The 23,904-nt window shown below is 46.0% G+C and overlaps 1 protein-coding gene across 1 annotated transcript in view; it reads left to right on the forward strand.

The window, feature by feature from the left end:
- LOC119174295 (uncharacterized) overlaps positions 1 to 23,904 on the forward strand; it is a 201,056-nt gene that overhangs the window by 170,442 nt on the left and 6,710 nt on the right. The window contains exons 18-20 of the mRNA XM_075884923.1: positions 7,358 to 7,585; positions 8,519 to 8,778; positions 11,714 to 11,812. Of these exons, the coding sequence (XP_075741038.1) occupies positions 7,358 to 7,585; positions 8,519 to 8,778; positions 11,714 to 11,812 (587 nt within the window). The remainder of the gene's footprint in view (positions 1 to 7,357; positions 7,586 to 8,518; positions 8,779 to 11,713; positions 11,813 to 23,904) is intronic.

Genomic DNA, 23,904 nt, shown 5'->3' on the forward strand with positions numbered 1-23,904 from the left:
AATTTTTCGACGTCACTTTTGTAACAAAAATACGTTATTGAAATCTCGGTGGACCCCGGCATAAAACGATTTCGTGTTAAAAAGGTATTTAAGAAACGCAGAAATATTATCAAAGAACGGCGATGTAAGATCGCACAACTAATTACACCTCTTTTTTCTTCTATAGCAACGATTCTGTCTGTTCATATATCACAGGAATTGAGGGCCTATCTCATCATCATCATCATCAGCCTGTCCACGTCCACTGCAGGACAAAGGCCTCTCCCATGTTCCGCCAGTTAACCCGGTCCTGTGCTTGCTGTTGCCAATTTATACCCGCAAACTTCTTAATCTCATCTGCCCACCTAACCTTCTGTCTCCCCCTACCCCGCTTCCCTTCTCTGGGAATCCAGTTGGTGACCCTTAATGACCAGCGGTTATCCTGTCTACGTGCTACATGCCCGGCCCATGTCCATTTCCTCTTCTTTATTGCAGCTATGATATCCTTAACTCCCGTTTGTCCCCTAATCCACTCTGCTCTCTTCTTGTCTCTTAAGGTTACACCTACCATTTTTCTTTCCATTGCTCGCTGCGTCGTCCTCAATTTAAGTTGAACCCTCTTTGTGAGTCTCCAGGTTTTTGCTCCGTAGCTAAGTACCGGCAAGATACAGCTGTTATATACCTTCCTCTTGAGGGACAGTGGCAATCTACTTGTCATAATTTAAGAGTGCCTGCCGAATGTGCTCCACCCCATTCTTATTCTTCTAGTTACTTCAATCTCGTGGTTAGGCTCTGCGGTTATTACCTGTCCTAAGTAGACATAGTCTTTTACAACTTCAAGTGCACTATTACCTATCGCAAAGCACTGCTCCTTTCCGAGGTTGTTGTACATTACTTTCGTTTTCTGCAGATTAATTTTAAGACCCACCTTTCTGCTCTCCTTGTCTAACCCCGTAATCATGAGTTGCAATTCGTCCCCTGAGTTACTCAGCAATGCAATGTCATCGGCGAAGCGCAGGTTACTGAGGTACTCTCCAATAACTCTTATCCCTAACTGTTCCCATTCTAGGCTTCTGAAAACGTCCTGTAAGCACGCAGTGAATAGCATTGGGGAGATTGTGTCCCCCTGCCTTACACCCTTCTTTATTGGTATTCTGTTGCTTTCTTTATGAAGCACTATGGTAGCAGTTGATCCCCTGTAGATTTCTTCCAGAATGTTTATATATATTTCATCTACGCCCTGATTCCGCAGTGTCTGCATGACGGCTGATATTTCTACTGAATCAAACGCCTTCTCGTAATCTATGAACGCTATTTATAGTGGTTGGTTATACTCTGAGCATTTCTCTATTACCTGATTGATAGTATGAATGTGGTCAATTGTTGAGTAGCCTGTTCTAAATCCTGCTTGTTCCTTTGGTTGATTGAATTCTAATGTTTTCTTTACTCTGCTAGCGATTACCTTTGTAAATAGCTTGTATACTACAAAGAGCAAGCTGATCGGCCTGTAATTCTTCAAGTCCTTGACATCTCCTTTCTTATGTATTAAGATGATGTTAGCGTTCTTCCAAGACTCTGGTACTTTTCCCGTCAGGAGACACCTCGTAATTAGAGTGGCTAGTTTTTCTAACACAGTCTGTCCCCCATCTTTCAGCAGATCTCATGTTACCCGATCCTCACCAGCAGCTTTGCCTCTGTGCATGCTCTCCAAAGCTTTTCTGACTTCTTCTATCATTACCGGTGGGGTGTCGTCTGGGTTACTGCTAGTTGTTATAGTAATAAGGTCGTGGTTGTCTCGGCTGCTGTACAGATCTCTGTAAAACTCCTCCGCTATTTTAACTATCCTATCCATATTGGTAGTTATTTCGCCTTCTTTGTCCCTTAGCGCATACATCCGCCTTTTACCTATCCCAAGTTCCCTCTTCACTGCTTTGACGCTTCCTCCGTTTTTGCGTGCTCAATTCTCTCCACGTTATACCTTCTTACATCGCATACTTTACGTCTAATAATGAACTTCGAAAGCTCTGCCAGTTCTATTTTGTCTGTTGTACTTGACACTTTCATGATTTGACGCTTCTTAATTAGGTTCTTCGTTTCCTGGGAAAGCTTGCTGGTGTCCTGTCTAGCTACCCTGCCTCCAACTTCCACTGCACACTCCGTGATGATACTCGTCAGATTATCATTCATTGTATCTACGCTAAGGTTGGTTTCCTCGCTAAGAGCAGAGTACCCGTTCTGCAGTGACACTCTGAATTCCTGTAATTTCCCTCTCAGTGCTAGCTCATTGATTGGCTTCTTGCGTATCAGTTTCTGTCGTTCCTTCTTCAAGTCTAGGCGGATTCGAGCCCGTACCATTCTATGGTCACTGCATCTTACCTTGCCAACCACTTCCACATCCTGCACGACTCCTGGGTGTGCAGTCATTATAAAGTCTATTTCGTTCTTATTTACGCAATTAGGGCTCCTCCATGTCCATTTGCGGTTTTCTCGTTTTCGGTAGAAGGTATTAAAAATACGCAGATTATTGCGTTCTGCGAATTCTACTAGTAGCTCTCCTCTGGCGTTTCTAGTGCCGATGCCATAATCTCCTACTGCTTGGTCTCCAGCCTGGTTCTTCCCTACCTTTGCATTAAAGTCCCCCATTACTATAGTATACTGTGTTTTCACCTTACTCATTGCCGATTCCACGTCTTCATAGAAGCTTTCAACTGAAGCGCCATCATGGCTGGATGTAGGCGCGTAAGCCTGTACTAACTTCATTTTTTATCTTTTATTCAGTTTAATTACAATGCCTACCACCCTTTCAATAATGCTATAGTAATCCTCTATGTTGCCAGCTATGTTTCTGTTAATTAGGAACCCTACTCCCAGTTCTCTTCTGTCTGCCAAGCCCCGATAGCAAATGACGTGCCCATTCTGTAGCACAGTATAGGCCTCATCCGTTCTCCTAACCTCACTCAGCCCTATTATATCCCATTTAATGCCTTCTAGCTCCTCGAATAATACAGCTAGACTTCCCTCACTAGATAACGTTCTAACGTTAAACGTTGCTAAGTTCAAGTTCCAATGGTGGCCTGTCCGTATCCAGAGATTCCTAGCACCCTCTGCTGCTTTGCAGATCGGACCGCCGCCGTGGTCAGTTGCTCCGCAGCTGGTGGGGACTGAGGGCCATGAGTTAATTGACGAATGCCTACGGGAGGGGGTGGCCAGATACTGCACCAGGGTGGCCAATCCTTCTCTGGTGAGATCGTCGGTGCGTACCGGTTTTAAGCCGGTACGATCAGACAATAGTGGGAATGCTCCATGCATGTCTTCCTTATTGTTGTTCAGCAGTGTTGGCGGCCACCCACCACACAGCCCAACGAGGGGACGCTACAAGTTTACAAATGCTGAAACCTGCAGACGCCAGCCGTACAACGCCACTATAACCCAATGCGCCTAGACCAAGGTAGGCTATTTTCACAGGGTTATTCCTAGCCGCCAGGAAGTTTGGAAGTAAACGGAAGAGAGTAGAAGACAGGACAGATAAATAGTAAGAGATAAAGACGAAGATTTAGGGAGAGAGAGATAGGAAAAGGCGACTGCCGATTCCCCTGAGTGGGTCAGCTCAGGGGTGCCGTCTACGTGAAGCCGGGGCCAAAGGGGTGTGTTGCCTCTGCCGAGGGGCCTTAACGGTCCAATCACCCAGCGTCGGCTCAACCCCCAGGATCCCCTTTTCCTCGGACACGGCAAAGCCACGCACGGCTAGGCGTGGGAGGGAGTCGAAACTCCCCCGTTAGCTCGGGTTCGTGGTGTCGCTACACACCAAACGCCTACTTGCGCAGGCACCCCTGCGGTACGCAGGCACCCATGCAGTAGTTCTAATTAGTACTTCTTAAAGCTTGCTGTGAGTTGCTGCTGTGAGAATCACGATTTACGGCGACTTCATTTTCTTTTTCGCTCTGTACGTTTCCCCGTTTTCCCCGCGTAATTCTCGCAACCACCAACTTTGCATCAGTTTCCCGGCAAAAAAAGTGCGAGGATTATGCGAGTAAGTACGGTATACAAAACGGACAGGTGCAAGTGTTGCGACTCTAGAGCCACTTTGGAGCATATGTTATTGGAATGTAGACAGAATATTCATTTATTTAATTTGCATACACAGATACACAAGGACACTGAGGAAAGAAAGAGAGAGCAAGCTGGCAACTGCCACTTGGAGGGGCACAATGCCTGCTCACTCTTTTGGGAGGAAGGAGGAAACAAAGGAAACAAAGATTAGAGGAGAGAAAGAGGAAAAAAGACGAAGAAAAAAAATGACAAAGACTTTGACGATTATGAGTAAAATAAATAAAAAATAATTGAAAAAACATCTATAGAACTGGGTGGACAGGTTCATTTGTTTCATAAATGTAAGGAGAGCTCGATGGGCCTGGTCGCGTCGAAAAGCACAACCGCTCAGAAAGAGTTAGTCGTCTAGGGTCGCGCACTCACGTTCTAGGAATATATATTCCTTAATCAGTAAGAACCGCTGCGTAGCCAATGTGGGACAGTGCGCTATGAGATACTCAAGTGTTTCGCAGGAGCCACAAGCTGTGCAGAACGAACTGTTCACACGCCCTTGACACTGTAATCGTTTACGCTCCAGCACCGAGCCCACTCTTAGTTTGTACAACAGCGCTCGGAAACGACGAGGCCAGCCACGGCCACGAAACACGAGGTGAGAACGATCCATTCACCACACGCTGGTCTGGGTGCTGCTTTAGGGGGTGTCGGTGTATAAGCAGACGAGGGTTGTCCATCGTACATAGGATTCCCGGACAGCCACAGTCATCATGGTTGTGTCACGAAGCAAGGCGATCTCCTTCTTCATTACCCGCAATACCCACGTGTGAAGGTACCCACTGTGCAGCTAGGCATACCCCATGTGACAGATCATTGTTGATGGATTCCATGATGCTGCTTCGGACAGGGCTGTCTGTTTCCTTGCTGGTGAGTCTGCTAAGGGCACCACGAGAGTCGGTGAGAATGACAACCTTCGATGCTGGTAACCCTTCTTGTACGTACTTAAGGGCGACATCAATCGCTGCTAGCTCGCCCGTCACAGACGATGAGGGGTGTGGTATTTTAAACAACCGCCTGATATCGGTTGAAGGGCACAAGAAAGCTACAGGTGCGCTCAGGCCATCGCTGCAAACAGAAGCGTCCGTAAATACTTTTGCATAGTCTTCGAAGTTTTTAAATAAGTGTGAATGGGCTAATAGATATAGTTCCGAAACAGGTTGGTCACACTTTTTGCGTATTCCTGGCATTGTCAGATGGGTAGAGAAGGCATAGGCCTGTGCTCTGCCGATGTTGGCAACTGAATCGTTTCGCCGGAATTGCCTGTATTGCCATTGAACAATGCCGCCATTTTACCCATCCAAAAAAGCGGGCGCTGTAACAGCCTGTAAAGGAGTTTTTTGACGTCTGGGGCTCGGTTCATACGCTGAACTGAAGGCGGCGACCTCCGGGGGTGAGGTTGCAGGCCGCCAAGGCGGCAGAAAAAGGCCCCCTTTTAGATGCTCGTCAAAAGTGGTTTAAAACACTACAACGTCGTCCAGATAGACTAGGCACGTCTTCCACTTCAATCCCGAAAGTACCGTGTCCATAAGCCTTTGAGAAGTCGAGGCCGCGGCGCATAAACCGAAAGGCAAGACTTTAAATTCGTATAAACCATCTGGCGTCACAAAAGCGGTTTTCTCTTGGTCTCTTGGGTCTACCTCGATATGCCAGTATCCACTCCCCAAGTCCATGGAAGAAAAGTAGCGAGCGTGCCGAAGTCTGTCAAGGGAGTCATCAATACGTGGGAGCGGGTACACATCTTTTTTGGTCATTCGATTCAGCTTCCTGTAGTCCACGCAAAACGCAGCGTGCCGTCCTTTTTCTTTACTAGCACTACAGGCGATGCCCAGGGGCTCTTTGACGGTTGAATTACATCATCTTCAAGCATTTTCGTGGCTTGTTGTTGTATGGCTTTGCGTTCCTTTAAAGCTACACGATAAGGGTTCTGGTGATTAGGTCTCGCCGTGTCCTCCGTGATTATTCGATGCTTTGTCAAAGGTATTTGACCAACTCGTGTGGTCGATGAAAAGCAGTTGCAGAATTCGGCTAGCAGCTGAAGAAGTTTCTGTCGGTCATCCTTTGATAGAGTGGGGCCAACGTCAAAAACGGGTTCTGGTTCTTGATTAGGCGCTTCGTCTAATACCGATAAACATAAACTGCCTCGCATTTCTACTATATTGTCGTACAAAGCGATAGCTGTGCCTTTCGGAAGGTGCCGGCGCTCAGTACTGAAGGTGGTCAAAAGTAAATTCGTGCGCCCACCAGTGAGACGGACGATACCTCGTGCGATCGAAACGCCATGGCTAAATAGCAGCAAGCCAATTCGGTCGGCAATGCCTTCGCCATCAAACGCTTTGTGCCCTTCCACCGAAACAAGAGTGCATGACCGTGGCGGGATGACCACATCATCATCAATTATACGTAAAGTGTTATGTGTTGCATCTGAACAGTCAACTAAACCAGGGCTGTTGCAGAACGTAATTGAACGGTCCGGGATGTTGATGACGGCACCATATTCTCTTAAGAAATCCATCCCTATGATCAGGTCCTTGCAACATGAGGTAAGGATGACAAACGTTGCCACAAAAGAAAAGCCGCTGATGCCGAATCTTGCTGTACACCTTCCGAAAATCATCAACAGCTGGCCACCTGCTGTCCTCAGGTGAGGTCCCGTCCATGTAGTCTTCACTTTTTTGAGGTGCACGGCAAGGTTTTCACTTATGATAGAAAAGTCGGCACCGGTGTCAACTAAGGCTGTTACTTGCTGTCCATCTACAAAAACGGTAAGATCTGTGGTCACAGTTTCATCAACGTTACAACTAGGGCCTACCTAGTCTCGGTCAATGCCTAAGAATCAGTATCGCCTCAAGCTTGGAGTAATAGAGGCCAATCTGATAGGCCTTGGTTCAGACTGCAGTATAAGCATTTTGTCGCAGCTGCTTGCTGGTAATGCGATCGACTTCGTGAAAAAGCGAAAGTTCGCTGCATGATGGTCGCCTAAATTTATCCCACCTTTTGGTTTTTTCTAATTTTCTGAATAAAGGTGATTGTTACTTTATTTACAACCCATGAGCTGATCAAGGGTTCTGTTATTGGGAAAAGTGACGGGCGTAGAAAGGTGCAAAGAGGTGGGGAAAGCAAATGGGTTTTGTGCATAGAAATACCCCCCGCCTCTCCCAATCTTTCCATACAAATGATGCGCTCCTGTTAGCGCTATTTTCGTACTGTTTTCTCCTCAAGCTCTACAGCGCTATTCAAAGTCCCCCATGTCTCACAACTCGCTGCTCCTTCCCAGGCTGGGAGTACTCGGCGTTCGTGTTCTGCATCGTAAACAGCGTGGCGTTCGCCTTCATCGCCTACGCCTACCTGACCATGTTCGTCACAATCACGCATTCCAAGGTGGGCCTACGCTCCACGCAGCAGCTGCAGGATCGAGCCATCGCCAAGCGATTCGCCTTCATCGTGGGCACCGACTTTCTCTGCTGGATGCCGATCGTGTTCATCAAGATCGTCGCCATAGCTGGTACGTAAGCCTGTGAACTCCGCCACGCCCGAATTGCGTTTTCGCAATCTCATCGCGATCATTTATTGACCCTAAAGGCTCGTCACGGGGATTGGTCAAGGGTGTAGGAGGGGAAACAAGAGCATCAATCTTCTAAAAAAAGACACTGTGAAGCAGCGTATGGAAGCCTGCGCACAAGGTTCCTGGAGCTCTCGCAAGTTGTCGATGATTCTCGCCAGGTTCTCCGAGTGCAAAGAGATGGATGCAGACTTTAGTGCCGTAGCCAGGCCCCCCAATTTTTGTTTTTATTTCATGACATACAAATTAGAGAATCACATCTAATGACATCTGCCTGCGTGGCCCACACTTCGAATCAAGGATATGTCGTCCCCGAAAATTCCGCCTACGCCCTTGGAAGACATTCCTTATTTGACCTTAGTAAGGAAATTCAAAATTTTGTAGGCATGGCACTATATGAGCTATCCCGGAGGTTGCTGGTTGGAGACAGTGTTCTCTGTAGAATCACATCATAAAACGAGAAATGATTCTGAAATATCCTCAGCTGAACTGGTTATTCTGATAGAAAACGAAAATCACGACTCACCTTTTTACCCTGTATTCACTAGGTGTAAATCTCGGAGCACTTGCTTGGACCAACTCTCAGTAGTCTCGTACAGTTTATTGTTGTAATATATACAGCAGAGTACGTCTTTTTCTGCTAACGAATATATCCTTACTGCGATTAAATGAAGGTTTGTCCACTCGTGCGACAAGACATTGCTTTAAGTTGAGAAATATGGCGTGCATAAACTACCCACTGAACGATTGCACTGCGAAAGCATCGGCTTTACCAGCTAGACGTTTGTAAGTGTCTCGTCTTGCAATCATCCACACCGCGCCGATTTTCCCAAAATTACGGCGCCGTGTTGTAATCTTCACCGATTCTCTTTGCAGGAACAAAGATTGACGAGACGCTGTACGCGTGGGTTGCAGTGTTTCTGCTGCCTGTGAACTCGGCGCTCAACCCCGTCCTCTACACGCTCACCACGCGAATGTTCAAGCAGCAGCTGAACCGGTTCCTGGAGAACTTGCGCCAGTGCGAGCGGGTACCTTCGTACCGACAGTCCGGCCAGTCGGGCCAGTCGGGCCAGTCGTGGTCGTCCATACCCACGGTGCGGGGCCAAAAGAAGACGATCGTGACTTCACTTTCCGAAGTGAGATGCTCTCATTACTCACTCATTCGCTGTTAATTTCTTAAGGCCTGCGAGAGCTGCTACACAGTACTGCGGGACAGGGGTCGGCGATGTTTTCCAGAATTACTCTAGAGGAATCACGTATTAGTCCTATACTCGCATATTGGGCTATAGCTACATGCACAATTAAAACCTGTGCCTCATCAGGAGGAAACAAACTCTCAAGCTCCCTTGCGCATTGCCCTAACATTACTCAAAGGCGGAAGCATTCTTTCAGTTTCGCTGTAAAAATGAGCCTCCGCCGCCCCTCTCTGATATCTCTCTACATCTAGCCTGGTTCTGCAATGTTTCCATGATTGGAGCTCCTTTGCCGCGGCGACGACGTTACCAGATGACGTTATCATGCGAAGCCTCGTTACAAAGTGACCTCCCGATGACGTCATAGACTTCGACGTTCTGTGACTTCTTGATAATAACACATGGGCATGTCACGTGAACATAACTTTAATGCGTAATTTACGCCAGGGTTCACCGAAATTTTATGATGTGTTTCCGTCTTCGATATGACGCTGATAAAAGTAACCCATCAAAATGAGAAAAAAAATTACCTCATGAAAAACTACCTCTTCCGGGAGTCGAACCTCTGAATGCTCAGCCCGCGACGATAAGCGCCCGGAGCTCCACTGACTAAGCTATACGAAGGCTTTTTTATTTTTATTTTATAGCAATAATTATAATGCATATTTAAAATTGTAGCATTGACGTAGTGATAAATTTCCTCAGCGACAATATTTGCAGAACTACTGCACAGGAATTCATAGGCTTACTTAGAGATATATACTTAGCAAGTCCAGAAAAACAGAAAAATAGGCACATAGCCTTTTTGGTAGACACGCGCATGATATATTTCACGCATTCTCTCTTACTCTCTGCTGCTTACCCTTTTCGTGTATAAGATGAAGGAGTAAACAACGCTTCTGCATTGTGAGCGCTTTGCTAGTGCTATGAATAGTCGCCTTCACTAAATGCTAGCCTTCGGTGATTTCTTCGAAGAGAAAGACTGCAGTGAAATTGCCATCCACTTCGGAGTAAGGCACGGGCATGGTCCGGCAATTAAGCCCGCTGGGCACTATGCTGGCCTCTTCATTATCCCCCGAGACATACGTGTGTGAGGAACCATCTGTCATCCGGTGCACAGTGGCGTAGGTGCAGTCACTGTTTCCAAAAATTTCATACTCTAGGTATCGGGTGTATCCCCTTCCAATATTTTTACAGTCCCCTCGCGAGACAGAGCATGATGATGACTCTCGAATGCCGGTGACAGGTTACCAGCGCAGTGGCCACTTTCGCATTTGTTACCTCTCGTGTTTTTGAAAGTTAGGCCGCCTATTACTGTGTTCCGTGTACTATCCCTCATGATATGAGCGGGAGGCGTCCGCCTAAAGAACACTGTGTTTGCCGCATAGTGGTGCGCCAGAGCTTCGGCTGTTGCTAGAGGCCGACCAATATGGTTTTCTCGTGCTATGTTCTTAGGAAAAGGGCATGCGCCGATGGCGTGTCTCAGGACTTCCAGGAGGCGCAAATGGTCTTTTTTTGTGTAGATTGTTGAATGAGCAGTCGAGTAGGAACAAGGTGTCCTGATTGTGTTTTTGAATGAATCTCCTATTGATTCGTTATTTGTGCTTCCCTTAGTTCTTGGCAGGTGTTGATCAGTCATATATGCCGAGTAGGCACTTTGATCGGAAGGTCGTAGGCTCGCTTGCGTATTTAGGGATAAACAACTTCAACAGCCTTTTCGTCGGATTTGCGAAGGTGTAGATAGTGGGTAGAGCTCAGAACGCGTCTCGTCACGAAAACACGCTCCAGCCACAAAACGTCTTTGCATCGTATGATATGCCACGTTTGTTTGAAACCCCTATCCGGCAGCCTACTTGGTCGCTCACCTTGCGCAAGGTGGTCAGTGTTGTGTCTTCAGCGGTGATCTGCAACCTCTGTCCAGTAGCCTTTGTATCGTCCTCGTCTCGTCATACGCAGCACAACTAGAAATTTATGTCAATTAGCTCTATAATTCTGTCCTTATCCTGCTCGGAGATAGGTCCGTATGCGAGGAATAGCTCAATATTATAGATCTACATACTTCTGTGTGAGACGAATGTGTACAAAGTCCGAACTTGTGGGGGAACACTGAAGGCCATCACTGCGGTGAGCGAAGGTTTCTACGATTTCTACTGCTTTCTGCGAGGTGATTTCCATTTCACCTACCCAAGCTTGTATAGTCGAAAACACACACACACACACACACACACACACACACACACACACGCACGCACGAACGCACACGCACACGCGCACACAAACACGCACACACGCATAAGCACACCCACGCATAGAAAGGACCAACTATCAACTGTGTTTTATTAAAAGCACAGCAATGTACTCGCGTGAGGAATTTAAACAGAAACAAAGAATATTTGATTCAGCGGCTGGCACTCGAGAAATTTAACTCAGTGACGTACAACACAACAAAGGGCTCCACCACGGAGGTGTCACCAGATTTGTTATTCAAGAAACACGTCCTCAGTGTTTCGCGCAGCTATCTTTTAAAATCTTGAATAACACCCTAGCTTCAGACATCCAGGGCACGCAACCAAACTCCTTACAGAGTAACTGCAAAATCGAACATTGTGTTCCTCACAATGAAACCTTGTGATCTAATAGTCTGTTATATAAACGTAGTTTAAATAACGCTGGCACACTTTCTCTGTCACAATACGCTTCGTTGAACGACTAAACATAACTTTTTGTGGTTATTCCCATGCGTCACCAACTTTATTCATTACGTGGCATTAATGTTTTTTTTAATTTCATCACAATTATATTTGCACTTGAAGGTTCCTGAATACTTGTGCTGTCCCTGGAAAAATTAATTTGTATGACTTTTTTTTCTTTCTCGCAGTACACCTTCGGGAAGAAAAAAACCTCGAGCGTGGTGTGCTATCCGCTGAAAAATGGCGTTATATTGCCGCTACGGGCCACCCAATCATGCACGGAAAAGGTCAGTGATATTGCTTTCCTCAGCTTCTATTTCGATATTATATGTACTCAAGAGCTGTGCCTAATAAATCTCAGCGATGATTATTAACACAACTCTTTATCATGGAGCTACGGAATCGGCGGCCAATCGCAGTACCAAAAAAGCCCGTCTTGTTTAACTGTGGAATATATTTCATTAGCAATTATCGTGTAGAACGTATGTTTTAGGCTCACGTCGCGTTTTAAGCTTGAGAAGGGCTCCCTTCTTTAGGACTCGTAATATTTACGGCGTAGTTGTCTTATAGGCTACTCTGGGACGCAGTAGTATTCTAAAAGAACAACTTTCCATGCGACAGCAATTATATGAACACTCTCGGTGGGATATTGCCACCGTCGTCGGCGCCATTTACCGTATAAGTATGCGTATCTCTTTACATGAAAACGCAAGAAAGAAAAATTGGCAGATCTCCCGTACAGTGGGAATCGATGATTTGCGAAACATGAATGAAAAATGTTGATATGTCATTTTAAAATCAGCACAAGGTTATGAGGTGGATATAATTGATGCCGTAAATGACTTCTTTGTCATGATTATCATGTTTGAATGTGTCATTTACCTTCGTCATCTATTCTCGTCACGTGATACCAAATGTAGTATATGTGGAGCTAGCAAAACGGCCGCGAGCACGCTATGAGTGTGATATGTTGTCATGTTCTTACACGACACGCGTGTCAGGATCATCATCCATTGCACCAGTCATATATTTCGACATTCATTGACGTCACGTAACACCGAATTTGGTATATGTGGAGCTAGCAAAATGGCCGTGTGTTCATCATGACGGGCCCATTAAACTCCAATGTAGCTTTGGCGCGCGCAGACGTTGGGCACAGTGACGCTTCGTTAGCGAAACGCGAGCACTCTATAGTCTGACGCTAAGCGTGACCAGCGTCCGTCGGTGCGAACCGACTGCAATCGGACGTCCAACCTCTTTCTTGTGAGTGCGAGGCGTTAGCCACTGAGCCATGAAAGAGCATCTCGTTCAACATTGAAATGGCAAGGCATTTATAGACCGTTATCCTCAGTGACAAAAGGGCGCTGCCACGTTTGAACACGTGATCTAATGGCCTCCTTTCACTTCCCGTTCAACGTTGCCATAGGTCGGCCGATTCGGTGCCGCCGCCGCTTTCAGGGAGGCCAGCAAATCGGGCGCAGTGGTCTGTCTTGATGTCTCCGTCACATTTTTTTGCACCCGACCACTGCACCAACTTCTTTTTTCGTCTCACTATTGTTCAGCTTACTCTGACAATGTCACCCGGCAGCGCAACTGGCTCGGGAAACTGCTGACGAGACATGTTTTCTTGCAATGCTCAATGCGGCTTCCACTTCTCGTCGCAGGCTGGTGGTGGTGGTGGTAGTGGTTCGAAAAGAGGAAGAAAGGCACCCAATTTCTGGCAACAATAAGGCGACACAGCGCAGCGCCTTAGACTACAAGGCAATGGAGCCCACATGCCACATCGTGGGCGCACCGCCGAGAAGTTTGGTAGGAGACCGCCAGGTGGCTGCGCCTATATATAGCGCTTGCTCTCGGTTTGCTTTCTCTTTCGCCAGACACCATTCAATGCACATAGATACCGCTACTTACTATGAACACCGCTGAAGCTAAGGTGGCAGCGAAGGGGGGCCCGCTATTCATGGTTTGCCGGATTTAGCCTCTAGAGTAAGCTCCTTCACCACCAGTCGCTTCATGGATATGTGGTAATTTGTTTCCGGTGACTTGTTGCTTCCATTGTTTAAGCACTTGACCGTGGCCCTAAACACTCTTGTGGCTACTCGATACATCATACTGCTCGATCTTCTGGATTTGTGTAAGACGGCTCAATTTTATTCGCATATCACATGCTCAGCCAGGGAGTGCCAGAAGAAGCACGCAAATTATTTTAGGCACTGGGCACTCTACCCGCACCTTAGGGATATAGCTGCCGGTAGATCCACATCAGGAAAACGGGACATTTGCATTAACGACATACTGAGGAAGCAAGCAAAGAGCTAGACAAAAGAAATTATGCGCACCTTACCGCGTATAGGAACGCCTGCAGTTGGGTACCATGCTTAGCGCAAATGCCGAATCTCGCCAAAAGTATCAAACAAATTTTATATCGTTGTTGAAAGCCTTCGAAGTAAATTATAAAGAGGCCTATTGTGACCCTGACACGTCAACAGCATTGTATTCTTTAGAGATGCGCTTTTTCGATGACCTATTATTTTAATCATATCGTTGCACATAACACTTTCACTCTTCACACTTACGCGGAAAGTTTCCATTTTTTTTCCTGTGCGCTTCTGGAAGCGACAATAAACACTTGGTTGTTGGCGCTTCACTTCCTTTTCTTCACCTCTATTTTTCACGAAATGTATTTTGTGCAGCAGTCAAGTGTACCTCAGCATGCCATGAACTGTAGTTGTATAATAGTATAATAATAATACTAGTAGTACACTACTAGTAGTAGTAGTAGCAGCTAGCAACCTGCCCAACAATTTTAGGAACCAAGTTTTTTAGGCCGTGGGTCATTTCCTCCTCCATTTGTAGTATGTAGCCACTTCAGGATTATGACTTGCCCAATAGATAGGGTTGCGTGTGTATGTCCTTTTAGACAATCCTACACAAAAGACGTTGCTGAAAGACCATTTGGACTTAGTAAATTAGCCGTTGAGAGTTTTCTTCGCAGCTTTATAATAATCAAAATCTTTTCACAAACTTCGGCAAAGAATATAACAGTTTTCTCACTTACTATAGGACAGATATAACCCCGCCGTGTTGGTCTAGTGGCTAAGGTACTCGGCTACTGACCCAAAGATCGCGGGATGGAATCCCGGCTGCGCCGGCTGCATATTCGATGGAGGCGAAAATGCTGTAGGCCCGTTGCTGAGGTTCACGTTAAAGAACCCCATGTGGTCAAAATTTCCGGTACCCTCGTCTACGGCGTCTCTCATATAATATGGTGGTTTTGGGACGTTCAACCCCACATATCAATTCTAGCATAGCTATAAAGCGGGCTAGTTCATTTCAGTTCACATTTAAACGTAACCTTAGTAAACAAAGACACCAGCATGCATAAAATACATGACATCATTGTGACAAATGTTTAGTAGCGAAGGAGTTAATCTTAATGGAATGCGTATGACCGTAAAAAAAACTATCGTCATTGTAAACGGGGTTGTGCCACAAAAATTGGGTGGTTCCCACTGATCCCCACTGGCCCTGAAGAGGAAGAAGGCAACATTTAGTCCAAAAACAAATTGTTGCGAAGCAACGGCGGTGAGCGGAAGATCCTGAGTACGTACATCGAGAAAATACTAGGCAGCGTAAAAACCAGTGATGGCCACGAGAAGGACCTGAAGTGATAGAAAGCCTACACCAATGATGATGCGGCCGCAGATGTGTAAGAAGTGCGAACGCTTGGTCTCAACGCGAGTTTCTGCTTCTGCAATTTAGACATCTGCGTCGGGCCTATGAAAGGAGCGTATGGACAGGTTTTGTGTGGTCGAAGGAACACCTCTTTTAAATGCTTATGCTCATGCTCGCTATTCTATGGCGCAAAAAATATTGAGGTTAGGGGGAAAGAGGGAAGAGGATGGGCTTGATATGCGGTATTACAACAAATTGTTACTGTAGTACTAGAGCGGATGTTACTGTCGACTGTGCTGTGAATGATTATTTTCTTATGGATTGGGTTGATTGGCGGATAATGGGAGTGGCATTTGCCCTGCTGTGGGCGTAGTCAGGCTGATGTTAATTGGGGATATCACCAAACGATTTGGCATAGGCATTAGCCTACTGTACACAATATTGAGCTCCCTTATTTTATGAGGATGTTTTTTTAAAGCATTGCATTATAAGCGTAGTAAAAATGCTGGACTATGTGCGTCGTTACATTATTATGCAATAAATCACTTACAACTTACAATAAACAAATCAAGATACTGATATATTTCTTTGAAATCACAAAATGAAAAAAAAATACAAACATGAAGTCAGGATGGTCAGTGCCATATGAGGGTTTTCCTAAGTACACAACTGAACAAATCGATCTAATTGTCATGTGTTTGCCAAAAAATTTGGCGAAGGAGTGTAGTGTCACCTTTTTTGTCTCTCAGTCTGCTCCTTGTGCTCCACGTTCTGGAGAACCAAGTTAATGCTGCATTCAGCTCGCGCGGCTGACTTTATACTATCGATTAATAAACACACTATAGAAAGCGCTATCCATAGTTTTGTGAAAACATGAATGGACTAGGAGGAACGCTGTAAGGGGAAACACCGGAGATTTCGACCATATGGTGTTGTTTATTGGGCACTAACATCGAGCTGTACCCGGGCTTCTAACATTTCACTTTCATCTAAATGCGACCATAATAATATGTCTACCCGTGACCTGCGGGTCAACATACCATCAAAAGTTTGATAGTGACCCAACATTGATAGCACTGATAGTAGCATCGATAGTGCTGCATTATTGAATTATACACCGTAGACAGGCAGCATGAAGAAGCTTTCAAAGGATTCGGAGATGGTCATTTAATCTATTCCTATCTTGCAAGACTGAAGAGAGATTTCGAAGCACGTTGGGTATGTTGAGCTCGTCAACATGTCTCTGAAAATTTCTCCTACGAAGCGCGCTGAAGTATGAATACATCAAGAGAAACTCAGATGTGCTTAACACGGACGGGTATCAAGGACAGAGGTGTGGTGGAATAAACATCACTGAAGCTGACTCTTCTACACATCGCGCAGAAATATTAGCAAACGCTTCAAAGTGCATTGGGAAGGTCGACACGCTTTGATGCGTCCGAAAGGATCTCATCTCTAGGGGCCCGAGAAAGAGTCAGAGAAAGACTTTCCTAATAGATGAGCCAATCACGTCAGGCACTGCCCATCGCCCGGAGCCATTGGGCGAATTTTCTCCGGAGAATGCTTCTTAAAGCCCAAAGCTTTCGCCCACTCAGGACAGATTCAGTAATGGTGTTGTTAGAGCCGACCCTATCATGTGTAGTGGGCCAAAATAATAGCGTCATTGTTCGAGCCTACGCAGAATGATTAAGAAGATAAGATGATTGGACGTTTATCGAAGGCTGTCTAGATTCACATGAATGAGCGAGGCTATTTCACGTTCGAATCTCATGCCTTTTTTAGGAAACGATAGATACAGAGATAGAAAAGAACGACACTTTTCTAGTAGTAATGAAGAGATTATCTGCGAAATAATTAGAATGTGTGTACTTTATCATACTGCCGAGAATATTCGGTGCTGCACCAAACTTTCGTACTCAATCTTGCTTATAATTACTGTGGTGTCGTAATGCCAGACATCTTTATCGCATTTGTGTTTAAACGATCTACGCGCAAGCTTGTCACAGCATCGAAAACACGTCAACACAATAACAGATCATAACTGAAAGCTATAGTACTCTTAATCAACGCAAAATACGTGGAGGTAAAAATTTTGTTACAAAAGCATGGCCGACATTGTCAGTGTTCTGCGTGCAGGTACACTGTTTTTTCGCGTTAAAATTATGTGGATAATTATCCCTACGGGTGCCACTCTCAACTCAGCCCACTTTCGTCACACTACGGAGCTCGGCTTAGCGTCCCGATGGCTCACGGCTTTGTGTCGACTGAAATTAGCTACGGCGCTAAATGTTTTTAGTTATTAAATGAGAAGGCACCCGACCGAGAAACAGACTCGCTTTTCCTTGACGTATTGCGCTTTGGCATTCAATAAAGTATGCACAATTTACCTGAGTAGCTCACTGTCGACTTTCTTGAGCAAGACATCTCGTGTTCTGGTCGGCTGATGGTTTTTCTGTGGAACGTGAAAACTAGAACAAACAAACATTTACCAGACAAGCATGTGAAGACGCAGCGATGAGGGCTATGAGTTTCCCCACTATCATCAATCACACATTGAGAGCTAGAGTGTTTGCGAACGCACGCGCGCCGGCCTGACACATCTGCTCGCAATCAGCCGAGCACATAAGTTCGCTTGCGTGATCGCAAGGGACAAGAGAGATGCAATAGACAAAACAGATGCAAGGGACAAGAGAGATGCCGCACTCAGCGTGTAATCAGCGCCCCACTCTTTCCTCGGGGGATTGTATCATGTGCCACCCCGAAGGACTAGGGAAAGCACAGTTCAAAGATTGAAGCGAGAACTGTTTTGCGTATGACCTATTGCAGCACGATGCGACGCACGCGTCTGACATCTATGTCGGTACAGGCAGTGGCGTAAAGTATGCGAGGGTCATGGGGGGGGGGGTAGAGCCTTCATTTCGTGTACAGTCATGGAAGCATCCTCCCTCGAGGTTTACCTTCCGAATTTCCCCTTTGAAATTTCGGACAGTCAAGGACAATGCACTTTCCGTTCAGCGAACCCTGAAATGTGAGGCACTTTTACTGAAAAGGAGAAACTAAGTATGAAGAACTCAGAAACGAAGCCGGTGCGCGTATTGGAAGACAACTCTATACGCTAGCGAAAAAATGTGCTACCATTTTCATTATATACCTTAACTCGAGTGCTGCAGCCGGAGAAATGCTAGCGCCTGCTTATGAGTTGTTATGAAAAAGAACCTTCGCCATGTGATGTCTCTTACATACTATTAGATAGTGATGCTTCTTCTAACCAGGTGAAAGTATAATGTTAATTATTATTATTATTATTATTATTATTATTATTATTACTATTACTGTTGTTGTTGTATTTAGCTCTCCTAGCTGTTTCAATAATAGTATCCATACCAAACTTGGTATGCCATAACATGACTATATGATGAGCACAAGTAATTATTATAAAATAAACATACGAAATGTATGCGTAAATGTCATGATTTACATGTCATCGTTTTGCTGCTCTTGAGGTGGTATGATGGTTGACATGATAGTTGCAAAACCGGTATGGTATGACATGACTACATTGCTAGCAGAAGCGGTGGGCTCTAACATGAAAATCATGACATGTGTGTCATGTAACAACATGACTACACGCCACACTCATGATGCGCTGGTCGCCGCTTCGCTACCAATTTTTGTATTACGGTACCTGAATGGATCACGAAGGTATATGACCTGTGGAAACATGATAATTATCAGGTGTGTGTCATTTAACAACATGACTGCATGCCGCCCCCATGATGCGATCGCGGCTGTTTCGCTAGCTACAAACATGCCAAATTCGGTATTATGGTATGCAAACGAATGACGAAAGTATGTAACTGGCGCAAACATGATAATCATGAGATGCGTGTTATGTAACAACATGACAACATACAATGCTCATACTGCGCTCGCGGCCGTTTCGCTACCAAATTTTGTATTACGGTACGGGAATAGATCACGAAGGCATATGACCTGCGCAAACATGATAATTATCAGGTGCGTGTCATCTAACAACATGACTACATGCCGCGCCCATGATGCGATCGCGGCCGTTTCGCTGGCTACAAACATGCCAAATTCGGTATTATGGTACGCAAACGGATGACGAAAGTATGTAACTGATGCAAACATGATAATCATGAGATGCGTGTCATGTAACAACATGACAACATACCATGCTCATAATGCGTTCGCGGCCGTTTCGCTAGCTCTACATATACCAAATTTGGTGTTACGTGAATTCAATGGATGACGAATGTATATGACTAGTGCAAGCATGATAATCATGACACGCGTGTTATGTAAAGCATGACTACATGCTGCGCTCATAACGTGGTCGTGGCCGTTTCACTAGTTCCACATATACCAAATTTCGTATTACGTGACGTGAATGTGTGACGAATGTAAATGACAGGTACAAACATAATAATCTTGATATGTGTGCCATGTAAAACTTGACAACATGCCACGCTAACTAGCATGGGCGCGACCGTTTCGCTAATTCCACATATACCAGGTTTGGCATCAGGGAATCAGGGGACGTGAAGAGACGACGATGTAAGTGACAAGTACAAATAAAATACTCATGACATGAAAGTCATTCACGGCATAATTTACCTCCGCCTCATAACGTTCTGCTGAGATTAAAGAAACATGTCCACCTTCCTTATTCGTGCTTCGCATATCATCGATTTCCAATTCGCGTGGGATCTGCCACTTTTTTTATAATATTACCATTATTGCTTTATTATTATTTTGATTTTTATATTATTACTATTACTTGTGAATGCATAATTTTACGTTTGTGCAATGAAAGACTCAGTACTTGAAAAAAAAAATGGCCACGTCGTACCAAGACTTGTGGCCCACCTTGAGGTCTTTGTGGATTTATGCCTCTGAAGACAGGGGAAATTTATTGTGAGAGAACGACATCTGGTGCGATCCTTTGTCGAGGGGCAGCAGATTCAGAGAAGAGAGCAACAGAGCTGATTGTTCATCACGTCGTTCTTGACAGCGTTCACTCGTTGTAGCTTCTCCTCGTTAGCAGCAGCCGCACGACAGCCTAAGCCACTGCGAGAGAGTCGTGCAGTGTTTTTGAAAAAGTCGTGGTAGAGTCGATACTAAATTATCTCGGCGTAATCTTAATTGTGACGACAAGGGAGAAGCATATCAATATCAGATCACTACACACCCGGATGCGCGTATGTTTATAGCATAATGCGTCCCTAAAAGCATAGACAGATAATAGCTCGCGGGAGTTGGGATCAGGCGGCCTCAACGAGCCTCATGATGGATACGTTGCCACGTTAATATACTCGTACTCCTAGAGTTCTTTGGAGCTCTGGTTACCCCAGTATCTGCTTGTTGGGTGAGGATATAGACGTGGTGTATTGAATTGCGTATGAGGCACTTGGCGGTGTGCCCACTTCGTATGGTGGCTTTTCGGCCAAGTGCCGCAATAAACAGCTCAGGTGATTTCTCTGTGATATTCGGAGCTCGGGGGAGTGCCCTTGTGATTTGGTCTCATGAGCGTGGATGTGCCTCGCTTAAGTGTGTGCGTTGCTAGATGCAAACTCACAGTGCATTTCGTTGTGTCGGCTTGGCTTAATGATCTGGAGCGCCTAATGTTACGAATACATAATTGTTGATTCTGGTCGTTTAACTGTGGGCTCATGTCGACCACTGCTACGGCATATTACATTACCAAGTCTCATTAAGAATAAAAAGCAACAAAAAACGTTGATCCAGTTCCACGTTATGAAAAACATCGGTGAGCAAGACATCAATGAGGGTAAAGATGATAACTATCATCATAACCCAGAGCATAATCATTGTAATTCAAAATTGATTCAATAACTCATCCGTCCGGGCTAGTAATATACGTGACTACTACTGCTACTGCCACTACTTACTGCTACTATAACGCACGTCGCGGGTTCGCTTTCCGGCTGTAGTGGCTGCATATTCGATGGAGGCGAAAATGCTGTATGCCCGTGTGCTCCGATTAGGGTGCACGCTAAAAAATTCCAGGTGGTCGTAATTTCCGGAACCCTCCTTTACGGCATCTTCTATAATCATACGGTGGTTTCGGGATGGTACACTCCACATATCAATCAAATAAATCACTACAAATATTATTACTACTATGATGACAACGAAGGTACGAGGTAGACTAAGAGATACTCGCTTTAAAATATGGTTTTCCTCCAAGCGAAAAAAATGGCTGCCATCCCGCCCGCAAACGCGAATATCCAGCGAAGCTATACAAAACACCACACACGTTGCTGAGGGGGTTTTGGGGGAGTGAATGGATTACCAACACTTTAGAGTAATATCCTCCATAATCGCTTTGTGGTCGCTGTGGTAGACCGTAAATACTTCGGCGACCATTTTCATTTAGATGGCTTTGTTACTTTCGTCAACCATTCCATTCAGACTGTTTTTCGAGTGTCTTTAATTTCTGTGTTGTACACACGGCAGTTTTATAATGAACTGAATGAGTGGCTGGACAGGTCTCCCTTTTATACTGTACAAAAGCGAAAAACAGGCGTGCGGGGAAAAAGGGCCATCTGACGTCATTCGACGTCCTCTTGTGAAGTATAAAGCCCTGCAACCAAATCCGGTTTCCGGGTACGCATCGGAGAGCGCTGCCATTGTTCAGAGACGTATTCTTATCCAGCACGCTGTTTCAATGCTTGTTATGTGATTTTTTTCATAGAAGTAAGTACTCAACAATGGCCACACGATGAAAGTAAACGGAATCGAGCAGCCGTAACTGAACTTTATGCTGTATGCTTCATTTCAAAGGAATAAGATATGTCGTTTGTCTTCAATTATTAAAGCATCCAAAAAAAAACCGGAGGCGAAATTTAGTTGTGGCGTCGCAGTTATCTACAAGCTATACCGCCAACGCGTCTGTCGCCTCGTCAGTCCAGCATGGTTGGTAACAGCTTTTTTAGATGCGGAGCATCTAATACTCGAGGCTTGTAGTGCGGCGCCGTCCGCAAGCTTCCTCCTCCTTCTTCCAGCATCTGTGCATCCCTTCCTCCTCTACACACCGCGCGCGCTTCACTCCTCCACCATCTGTGCACCCTTCCTCCTTTACACACCGCGTGCGCTTCTCCTCTTCACGAACATTCGCTAGCTGTATAATGTAGCGCGCATGCGCCGTCACGCTTCGAGAACATCGGCAACTGACACGCGCGCATGCGCCGTCGCGCTTCGAAAACATCGGCAGCTGACGCGCGCGCATGCGCCGTTGCGCTTCTCCCCCTTCTCGAACATTCGACAGCTGACGCGCGCATGCACCGTCACCAACCATCTGTGCCGCGCGCGCTTCTCCCCTTCGAGAACATTCTACAATTCTCCTGATTCTCCAGTGGACGCGCATGCGCCGTCGCGCTTCGAGAACATTCAACAGCTGACAGTGCATGCGCCGTCGCGCTGTATATATACTCAAGGTCAGCGCTTGCTCGCTCAGTTGCCGCTCGTCGGTTGGTTTGTACGGCGCGTCGACGTCCAAGGTCGCGGTGAAATGAATTCCAACGAATCCACAAACACAATGATCGACGTCCCTTCGACCAGCGCCGCCCTTTCGCATACGTGTGTACGTGTTCACTCATTTAACACCCCCCCTACAACCACGTTAACCAATTTAGCCATCGACCCAAGTAAGTCGCAGTTTAACACCCCATTTCACAACCACGTTAACCAATTCAGCCATCGACCCAAGTAAGTCGCACTTTAACACCACGTTAACCACTTATATGCTCCGCATCCTCCTCAGTGTTCCCCCGAGGGAAGCTGCGGGCAATTTTTTGTTATTCCGGGAGGGCATTCGACCATCGGGCCTCAGGTCTCCCACGCGGGAACATTGAGGATTTTCCTCACTACAGCATCGAGGGCTAGCTGAATGGCCTGGGAGCCTTCATGTGCGTGCCGCCAGCACATGAGGGCTCCCTAGGACTTCCCATGAAGACTCTTTAGGACGGCCCAAAGTTAGTTGCCGAGGTTGGGGCTGCGTAAGGCAGCGGCCCGCTATGGTGGAAGAGTTCTGAAGTTAGCACCTTGAGGATTTTCAGTAAATTTCCACAACAAGTGGGTTAGTCAGGTGACCTGAATACGGCAGACTTTCCTTGTATTCGTCGGTTGTGTATTGGGATAGAGTCTGTTACACAGTGGGAGTCGGCGTACGTACGCGTCTAAAGTTGTCGTAGATCCACCACCTGCGTCCTGTCCAGCTCGCCGCTGGGCGGAGCAAAGGTTTGGCGAGCCACGTAAAATAAATCGGTAATTACGTCGTAGCTTGTCAAACGGCCATTGATGTTGCCCCATAAGCGGAGGTCCCTGGCGTGTTTCGCTAGCTCGCACACCTTGGCGTGTGCCGTCAATACGCCTCTTAGAATGTTTTGAATGCGAATGCATTTCATAGTCAAGTTGTGTCAGGCGTCCGTCGGAATCTATCAACCACCCTCTCCCATAGCAACCGCTGCAGGCGCGTGCGTCTCTAACAACCATAGCCCCCGAAATGTCACGCATGGGCATCGACAGCTTTCAGCAACAACTGCAGGCGCGCGTGCTATATATCCTCGCCTCTAGCAATCGAAGCCCCCACCTTCTTCACTTGCCATCGCCTCATTGAAGTGCGTTTTAACTCGTTTGTAGCGTTTCTGCTGCCAGCGTT

The sequence above is a fragment of the Rhipicephalus microplus genome, unplaced genomic scaffold (assembly GCF_043290135.1).
Source record: "Rhipicephalus microplus isolate Deutch F79 unplaced genomic scaffold, USDA_Rmic scaffold_56, whole genome shotgun sequence".
Taxonomy (NCBI): domain Eukaryota; kingdom Metazoa; phylum Arthropoda; class Arachnida; order Ixodida; family Ixodidae; genus Rhipicephalus; species Rhipicephalus microplus.